Source organism: Parambassis ranga, chromosome 12, assembly GCF_900634625.1.
Source record: "Parambassis ranga chromosome 12, fParRan2.1, whole genome shotgun sequence".
In the NCBI taxonomy this organism is placed as follows: domain Eukaryota; kingdom Metazoa; phylum Chordata; class Actinopteri; family Ambassidae; genus Parambassis; species Parambassis ranga.
Window position 1 is genome coordinate 472,173 of NC_041032.1, and position 10,307 is coordinate 482,479.

The following is a 10,307-nucleotide window of genomic DNA, read 5'->3' on the forward strand; positions in this document are numbered from 1 at the left end:
TGCCACCTGCAGAAGTTCTCGGATGACTCTGCCATTGTGGGCTGTACCAGCAGAGGTCGGGAGGCGGAGTATATGAGTGTGGTGGACAGCTTTGTGGAGTGGTGCGGACAGAACCACCTGCAGCTGAATGTCACAAAGACAAGAGAGCTGGTGGTGGACTTCAGGAAGCACCAGACACTCCCAAACCCGGTCAGCATCAAGGGTACCAACGTGGACATTGTGGACAGCTACAAATACCTGGGTGTCCACATTGACCACAAACTGGACTGGTCCACAAATGCAGAGGCAATATACAGGAAGGGACAGAGTCGCCTGTATCTACTGAGGAGACTCAGGTCCTTTAACGTCTGCCAGACCATGCTGCAGATGTTTTACCACTCGGTGGTCTCCAGCGTCATCTTCTACGCTGTAGTGTGCTGGGGCAGTAGGATGAAGACGGCCGACACCAACAGACTCAACAAGCTCAACAAGCATGGCTCGGTGCTGGGAGTGGAGCTGGAGTCTGTGGTGGAGGTGATGGAGAGGAGGATACTGAGGAAACTCCTCAGTATTCGTAACAACACGTCTCACCCCCTGCACGACACACTGCTGTCCTACAGGAGCACATTCAGCGGTAGACTGAGACTACCGAGGAGCAGCACAGAACGCCACAGGAGGTCCTTCCTGCCAGTGGCCATCAGACTGTATAACTCCTCCCCTTTCTGTAGGGAGAAGCGCTAGATAATCATGTCAGGCATCACTGTCATTCCCTCCACTTGTCTATATTTATGCTTACTTAGCACCTTACATCTCCATATTGTATCCATGTATCATATATACGTCATTTTACATCTAGACCTGCTTGATTCTTTTAGAGTCAAACATCCACAATCTCAGCAGTACACCAGGGTCAGGGTCTGCAATAATGAAGTTTGTGCAGCTAGATTAGACAGAATCTACATTTCTAAATCTCTCAACCCAAGGTTGCTCTCCTCCAGTATTCATCCAGTTGGTTTTACTGATCATCATTTAGTAGCGGTGAGAATAGTGATTTCTTTAGGTGCATGGCCCAAGTCTTATTGGCATTTCAATAATAAATTACTGCTGGACAAAAATTTTTGTCAGGATTTTGGATGCTTTTGGGATAATTGGAGAACTCAAAAGGTTAACTTTTGTTCCCTTAAGTTGTGGTGGTGGTGCTTTTTGTCAGCAGTACACCTCCTACTCTTCTGCCAGGATTAAAGCTGCAATCAATGATCTAGAATTAGATATTAAGAACATAGAAAAAGGCTTAAATAGTAGTGCAGATGACATCACTGCCCCTTTGCTGAAGGAGAAAAGGTCAGAGCTGATTTCACTCCTGCAGGAGAGGGTTAAGGGAGCCCTTATCCGATCACGTTTTCTCCAGCTAAAGGACATGGATGCCCCGAGCTCTTTCTTCTTCAATCTTGAGAGATTGGTGGCGGAGAGAAAGCTAATGACATGCCTAAGGCTGCCGGGGGGAAGTACTACCACTGACCCAGTTGAGATGAGGAAGCATGCTATGGACTTCTATGCAGGCCTGTTTGGATTGGAACCTTGTGATCTGGAGTGTCGGGAAGAGCTCCTGAAAGATCTTCCCCAGCTCAGCATAGAGGAAAAGGCTGATCTGGACAAAGATCTGACCCTGGAGGAACTGACATCTGCCGTCAATCAGATGGAGTCTGGACGAGCACCAGGGATCGACGGCCTGCCCATGGACTTTTTTAAAACTTTTTGGAATATCATTGGTCATGATCTTCTCGGAGTTTTCTTGGAGTGTTTTAAATCTGGATCTCTTCCGGTTTCCTGTCAGAGGGCAATCCTCTCCCTGCTGCCAAAAAGGGGGACTTGGCACTTTTAAAGAACTGGAGACCCGTTGCCTTACTTTGTTCAGACTGTCTAAATACTGTCTAGAGCACTCTCTAATAGACTAAAAGAAACTTTAGGCATTATTATTCACACAGATCAGAGCTATTGTGTTCCTGACCGGTATATTATGGACAATATTTTTCTAATTAGAGATGTAATAGATGTGTGTGATTGTTTTAATGTAAACATTGGTGTTGTCTCTTTGGACCAAGAGAAGGCATTTGACAGGGTGGATCACTCGTATTTGATTTCCACGCTTAGGTCTCTTGGCTTTGGTGAAGGGTTTGTAAGGTGGTTAAAAACACTTTATTGCAATGCACAGTGTTTGATAAAAATGGGTGCTGGGCTGAGCAGGCCGATCTCTGTACAGCGGGGCATAAGGCAGGGTTGTCCCATCTCCGGCCAGCTCTGTAGTCTGGCAATTGAACCTCTGCTGTGCAGGTTGAGGGATCGGCTCAGTGGCTTTTCTTTACCTGGGTCCTGCAGGCTTGAGCGTGCCTTAATATTGTCTGCTTACGCAGATGATGTGAACGTCTTTGTGTCTAGTCAGGAGGATGTTCATCGGCTGCAAGATGCCCTGCTCCTTTATGAGAAGGCATCCTCTGCACAGGTGAACTGGGGTAAAAGTGAGGCTCTCCTGTTAGGCCAGTGGAGGGATCAGGCAGTGCCCTTTTTACCAGGAGGTCTCAATTGGAAGAGGGAGGGGTTGAAGGTGTTGGGAGTGTTTTTAGGCACTGAGGGGTTTAAAGCTAAGAATTGGGAGGGAATCAGGGATAAAGTGTGCGCTCGGTTGTCTAAATGGAAATGGTTGCTACCTCAGCTGTCTTATAGGGGGAGAGTTCTGGTTGCTAATAACTTGGTTGCCTCGACTCTCTGGCACAAACTCATCCCTCTGACACCGCCGAGGGGCTTCGTAGAGGACATCCAGAGGACAACCCTGGACTTTTTCTGGTCTGGAAAGCACTGGAGTCGGGCAGCAGCTTTGTACCTACCTGTAGCCGAGGGTGGGCAAGGTCTAATTGACATTCAGTCTAAAATTGCTGCCTTCAGACTGCAGACAGCGCAACAGATCCTTTACAATAGTGGTCCAAGCTGGTTAGATACAGCTTGGCTCCTCATGAGAAGAGCTGGCCAGCTGGATTACGACAAACAACTTTTCCTTATACAGAGCGAGGTTCTTGACCTCTCTGGACTTACACCATTCTACAGCTCTGTACTGCAGGCCTGGAGGATTTTTAATTTTTTTTAACATTACGTGCAAAAAATGAGACTCCGGGCATGTGGGTTTTTGAAGAACCACTGTTTTGCAGTGCTTTTTTAAAGCCTTTATCCCTGGAATCTGCTAGCCTGCAGGCTAACCTCAGAAGTGCTGGTTGCACTAAAGTAGGTCATTTGATGAAGCTGACTGCTTTACCGGTGGACGTTCTGAGAGAGAGGAGTAAACTCACCTCTGTTCGTTTGTTCAACAGGGTGGTGGTGGAGGTCTGTGAGGCTCTTCCACCCCCTTTAAGACTTTTTGTAAGAGACTCTACCCTGTGTGAGCAATGGAGCGAAGGCAATGAGTACGGCTTCCCTGTTCTGTCTGTTTCTCCTGCAGTGGGGGAGTGGCAGGAAGAGGGGGTCGGTTGCTGTCTTTTAAAACACCACACCTGGACAAGTTCAAGGATGCAGGGAAAAAGGATCTGTACACAACCTGTGTGAAAGTTCTCCACCTCCAGTCCCTCTCAGAAGTTAGGGAGTCGAGGTGGACTGAGTTCTTTGGCCCAGATGCTTCCCCGAAGGGCAGCTGGCGGTCCCTGTATAAGCCGCCCATTGAGAAGCGAACAGCAGATCTCCAATGGAGGGTTATACATGGTGCAATAGCTACGAACAGATACAGAGCGCACATGGACCCTGGGGTGGGATTAGAGTGTGTCTTTTGCTCGCAAACTGAAACTCTTGCACATTTGTTTGTAGAGTGTCCCAGGCTAGGACCACTCTTTGAGTTGGTGAAAAGGCTGTTTTGGGGGTTTGAGATGAGGTTTTCTTTTGATTTATTTATTTTTGGCCCAAAATATCAGGCATTGTTGAAATCTGTGTGTACATTGGTGAATTTTGTATCTGGGTGTGCATCTGGCTGACACGCAGGAACAAAACCCAGGATTGTGGGTGTGTGGATGTAGTGCCAGTTTTTGGAGGACTGTTAAAATCTCGCCTTCAGGTGGAGTACACTTTTCACAAAACACTAGACAAGCTGCAGCATTTCATACATGCATGGACTATAGGAGGGGTGCTGTGTTCTGTAGCAGAAAACGGGGAGTTAACCATTAAGTTATGATTTGAGAGATGTTTCATTTGTGATGGTCAGGATTGATTGTGTACCCTGAAAATTTTTGTATTTTTTCTTTACTCACATGTTGAAATTTTGTTAGTTTTGGTAAGTGGTCATTAAAAGGACCAAAAACCAAAACCAAACCTCTCCTCTCCTCTCCCCTCCCCTCCCCTCCTCTCCTCTCCCCTCCCCTCCTCTCCTCTCCTCTCCTCTCCTCTCCCCTCCTCTCCCCTCCCCTCCCCTCCTCTCCTCTCCTCTCCTCTCCTCTCCCCTCCTCTCCCCTCCCCTCCCCTCCTCTCCTCTCCTCTCCTCTCCTCTCCCCTCCCCTCCCCTCCCCTCCCCTCCTCTCCCCTCCTCTCCTCTTCTTGTTACTTTAAATGTTTCCACTGGGAGGCGCTGCTTGTACAGTTTACTTTGTTACCCTGTGCATATAAAAATAAGCAAGTAGCCTAATCAGATGTTAATTGTAACAAACACGGGCATATATTTTTTTCATTTGGAATTTTTACGCAAAAATTCATTTGTTCAAACGGAGAAGCAGCTGTTGAGGTGTGAGCACCTGCTTTACAATACTGACATTAACCGTGTTCTGTAGACTCTGTCAGTGCACTGAAGGGTGCTGGATACATAGTTCAAAGATGCATCTAAAGATGAAATAAACAAAGTCAATCTCCAAGATACAACAAGCTACAGGCAGATAGTAACAGGTGTAACACAGCAGTCACAATACACTGGTTCCAGAACAGAGATATGATCGCGCTAATCAAAAATGTGTTGATAAGGTTTTGCTCAACGGCAGAAAATCACATTAATCTCTCTCTCTCTCCCTGTCTGTCTCTCCCCCTCTCTCTGTCTCTCTCCCCCTCTCCCCCCCCCCCCCTCTCTCTCGCTGACTCGCTGTGTGTCGGGTCTCACAGCAGCTCTGTCTTCAGCACGGTAAGTCGGCTATTAACCGTTGTATTCTTGTTATATGAGCCCGGTGTGAGCTGGGATGTGTGACCTCTGATAAAGCGTTCTCCGCGTGGGTTTTTGTGCTCGGTTTGGGTGATGGGAGCGTGGACCGCCGGGTCCAGCTGCCGCTTCACGTTGTTTCTCCTGCTCTGAAGTTCACGGCTGCACCGAGAACTTCACCGCGTCTGACCGGCGTCAACATCTTCCCGATGAATTCCCGACTAGTGGTAGGAGCAGATCATCCAGACTGTATAATACTGAGAGGTGGTGGTCCTCTGATGGAACACAGATCATTGATTGATGGTTGACTGATGCTGAACATATAGATTTAACTGGCACCTGCGTTTCATTAGAAACAATATGTTTGTATGTGGAAATGTCATTTGTAAAATAGACTTAAGGTTAATTATTATTAAATGTTTATTCATTTATGAGGCCACCTCAGAACTAGGAGAACTCTGTCCAGGCTGATTTTTATTAGTTAGTGCACATTTGGTGACACATGAGCAGCAAGGAATGTTGATTGGTTGGATTTAAAAACAGTCAGAAAGCACACAGGAGTTCTGATCGGTATTGACACGATACTGACTTCAAACATTATCACTGTTACTGTGGATGTACTGTGGATGCAGGCTCAAATGCCATCCTGACTGCAGACATCTGGACTAGTCTCTTCCACAGACCTCTGTGAAGGAAGCAGGGCACAGTAGCCTCACTCAGGTCTCCGGATGCTGATTGACAGAAATTGCAGCATTGCACATCTCATTTTAAATTTATTAGGGATAAGAATGTAGTCTTTTAACAATGGAAGAGCTAAATACATGTGTGAAAACCATGTAACTACCTGATGAATGCAATTCTCCAACTACAGTAACAACTCACATTTATTAGCAAAAGGGTGGCGTCACCTGTTGGTTTGAGCCAGTTTGATGCAGGAGGCAGTTGCTTGTAGTGTCACCATGCCATTTTGTTCAGGTGAAGCATGATGTCCAGAAGTAGGGCTAAAATATAAATATGGATTTTTGCATCTATATTGATTCTACATATATTATGCAATAACAACAACAGTGGTCATTATAAGTCAAGCAGCAAGAAAAAAACAAATACAATAAAACACAAATACTCAGTGTATAAGACCCAGATAGCCAAGAGTTAAAAATATATATATATATATATAGATCATTCTGATGTGAAAACAATAAGGAGAGAATGCTAATGTAACTTCCAAATCAGAAACACTCCAGAACTGTGTGTTTTAAGAAAAAAAAAATCACTGTGTTCCAAACATCAGAGAAAGATGAGCTTGATGAGGGGATGGAGTGAACAGCAAGCTGTCAATCACAGCTGTCAGTCAGTAGCTGCACCTCAGACATCAGGGCTTCAGAACAATATTTTTCTAAAAGAGCACACATAGGGACTGTATTTAGTAAAAGAAACACTAATGACTCGTTGAAGAAATGCATTAGGGTTAACAGTTAGGAATGTTACCATTTCAAAATGGTGGATCTGCATTTTAAAAAAACATCAACTGTCTGCATGATCAGTATGCAGCCGGGATACTGATGAACCAGACTGTGTTCTAAGTGAGCGTCATGTTGGACTGATGTTAGTCGGCTGAGCTCAGACGGTTGCAGCCTGTCATTATGTCACTAACTTAAATCTTGTTTTCTCTCTTGTGTGATGAGTCTTTCTTCACAGATGACTGACAGAGCAGCGTGTCTTTACTTTTCCCAGCTTATAAAACATGTTTCCCAACATGCAAATTATTTATTCAAAGGTATACCAATGACAATTGTGTGCCCTTTGTTGTGACTGTGATCTTTAAATGATCAAGGTTAAAGGATATGTTCAAACCTTTTTACCACTAAAGACCTTTTCACACAATCCCATAATCAGTACCATACTCAGTAAGTCATGGCTGGATCCAACTCCACATTGTCAAGAGAGCTAACTGTACTGAAAGTTTAGACATATAAAGAGACAAAACACCAGCAAATTATGAAGGATCTTCATTAATTAAATAATAATTAAAAGTAGAATAGAATAATAAAAGTACAACCAAATACAGAAACACAGAAAAAAACACACACAAAAAACAATTTGCAGAATATCAAGAGATAAATACAAAAACTAGAAAATAAGTAAAATGTAATAACTAAGAAATGAATTGTTGCATAACAAAAAGAGGATTGAATCAATGATAGGTCTGTGAAAATATGTCTGTGGATGCTCTTATTCATCCAGGCCATGTTATGTCCAAGATTATATCAATGCAACATTTTTATTTATCGAAATAAAACAAATCCAGAAAAATATAACACAATAACACAAAAGCTCTCTCCTCATGCAGTCTGTCCAAAGCTACGAGACCTTGAGAAAAACATCTTGGTTACCTTTAGTCTTCAGTTCCTTCTTGGGAACAACTGAAGCGCTGAACACAGGGATCTATGCCTGCAGCCTGCATGGCAGACGTAGATCCTGTGTTAAAATCATTGAGACAATGTGTCTCCACAGTATAAATGTTGATTTTTGACCTGGTGATGTCTACGAATTCAAAAAATAATCACAGAGCTTTGTCATCTAATGAAGGTTTATGTTTGACACAGCCACAGGAGTAGACCAGTACACAAGAGCAGCAGCAGCGTGAGCACCGCCCTGTGAGCTGGCTTGGTTGTCCTCCTTCTCTCACACATGTTTGTTTTTGTCCTGCAGGAACTCCACTTCTTTACACGCTTTTTTTCATTTGTCTTCTCTTCCTCTGGCCTTCATCCTCCAGCCGCCGAGGTCAGCGGAACATTTCAATCCGCTCTGATATTCAGGGTAATCTGATTATGAAGATTTCCTCTGAGGCGGCTCTTTGTAAGTGACGGCAAAGATGGAGACTCCCTTCTACCATGATGACTCCCCTGCTGTCCCTGGTTTCAGCCAGATTGCAGAGTATGAGCGTTACACTGCAAACAAGATGCTTATGAGTAAGAAGGTCATGTCAGTGCCAGGCAGTCATCACTTTCCTGGTGGTGGCAGCAGTGCAACAGGAGGGAGAGGTGGCAACTCCATCAACCTGGAGCTTACTGGCAACAGCTCTCTGATGACATCTGCAGTGTCTTCCACCGTGACATCAGCAGACATGAACCTGCTGAAGCTGGCATCCCCCGACCTAGAGCATCTGATCATTCAGTCCAACCAAGGACTGGTCACCACAAGCCCGGTCTCCAGCTCCAGCAACCCCTTCATCTACCGCAACCAGGCCACTAATGAGCAAGAAGGGTTCGCTGACGGCTTTGTCAAAGCGCTGGCAGATCTTCACAAGCAAAACCAACTGGTGGGAGCTGGGCCTTTGTCTCCATCCTCATCCTCCAGTGTGTCCCTGCAGGCATCCTACCAGAGGAACCTAATGTCTGGTGGAGATATGCCTGTCTACACCAACCTTAGCAGCTACAACCCAGGCCAGATGGGTTATTCTGGAGCACAGATGGCATACGGTGGAGGTTCAGGTCATGGCGGGGCTCCTCAGCCCCACCCTCGAGGCCTGGATGCACCTCAGACTGTTCCTGAGGTTCCTCACCCACCGGGGGACCCAACCTCCCCTCTCTCTCTCTCCCCAATTGACCTGGAGACGCAGGAGCGAATCAAAGCAGAGCGTAAAAAACTCCGCAACCGCATCGCTGCATCCAAGTGCCGAAAGCGGAAACTTGAGCGCATCTCACGGCTTGAGGAGAAGGTGAAGGTCCTGAAGAGCCAGAACACAGACCTGGCTTCTACTGCTGCCATGCTGCGGGAGCAGGTTGCTCAGCTTAAACAGAAGGTCATGAGTCATGTCACTAATGGCTGTCAGATCACTGTCAGCTCAGCAGCCTCCACCAAATCGGGAGGAGGAGGAACCTGCAGTGAAGACTCCAGTTGCTGAGGATGAGGGGCTGAGGGTTTACTCATGAGACTTTGGCACTTCATTTGGGCTCACAAACACAGCAGATGAGGTGGAACTCTAATGGAACTGTAAATCAGTCATCCAGGTACAGGGGGTGGAGCATAGGAGACAAATGGGAGATTACAGGAGGGACAAAACCCTGTTTGTGAGCATAGCTGAAGTTTAGACACTTTGTTTGAGACTCAGTTATGTCTGAGTCGACACGATGCATTTATTTAAAAGGAGGAATTGATTGCTAGATTTTTAACATTCTAGTGCAAAATAGTTTATCCTCTTTGAACTGCTTATGACAAGTTTTATTTTCAGATTTCTAATGTCTCTGCTAATACACTGTATTCGAAACAGAGGATTTTTCATTCACATCCGAGCTATATTTAAGACTTTATTGTTGAAATAAATTGTATGTAGTGGTGAACATTTTTATACCGTGATGAATATTACTGATGTTATTTCTTTACTTTTTCTATCTTGTAAAAACAATTAGATAAGTAAATTAATTTGGGTTATTTTTACAGTTTCTATGGAAGCCCATTTCTGTCAGAAGAAAAGATACAATTTTACAAGATACTCACAAAACATCTGCACCACATTATTCGACTGTTGAGTTGACTTTTTTTTTGTTTTGTAATGGGTGTCCACAGGTTAAGGGCATGTCGGCTCTGGCATGCAGAACATGTTTTTGAGCATATTTTTAAGCACTGATTTTGGCATGCAAAGTAAAAACATGATAATTTCATTACACTCTAGAAAAGAAAAATCATATTAAGTATTTTTTTAATGTATAACATTAAAGTTCTGCCAATATAGAAAACAGTGACTGGAGCTTGATCTGCAGTCCTAAATGGAATCCAAAATAGGACTGTGTATTTTGGTCAGTAAGGCCCTCTGGGTTATGAACATGTCTTAAAACAATGCGTGCTGCGGAGTCCTGAGGCCCATCAGATATAAAGCAGTCCTTGAAAGGGGACTAGTTTTGGGATAGTAAAAGAGAATCTTCCTGTGATCCTAAAGGAAACTTTCCGGGATCCTCCGGTGTCCTTCTTGGAGGAATACTTTTACATAACATTACATTTCCATTGATGTATCAGGCAACACTGTTATGTTTTATGACAGTATCGTGTATTAAGTAGACCGCTGGTAGTGTTCAGTGAGTCAGAGCACCCAGCCCTCTGCTGTGGCTGCTCAGGCTGTTGCAGTTAAGGACTGCTGCTGAGATGAAACTGTAGGCTGTGTGTGAAGATGACTGCA

General features: G+C 44.8%; 1 protein-coding gene across 1 annotated transcript; it reads left to right on the top strand.

Moving 5' to 3' along the window:
* Positions 1-5,027: 5,027 nt before the first annotated feature.
* Positions 5,028-9,489, top strand: june (JunE proto-oncogene, AP-1 transcription factor subunit). The gene is made up of 2 exons (XM_028417317.1): positions 5,028-5,116; positions 7,844-9,489. Exon 2 carries the CDS (start codon positions 8,007-8,009, stop codon positions 9,036-9,038), a length of 1,032 nt encoding a protein of 343 aa, XP_028273118.1. The 5' UTR covers positions 5,028-5,116; positions 7,844-8,006; the 3' UTR covers positions 9,039-9,489.
* Positions 9,490-10,307: the final 818 nt, after the last annotated feature.

What these genes read in the sequence shown, in the direction of transcription:
- june (XM_028417317.1), top strand. Translation starts at nt 8,007, where the DNA reads ATGGAGACTCCCTTCTACCATGATGACTCCCCTGCTGTCCCTGGTTTC.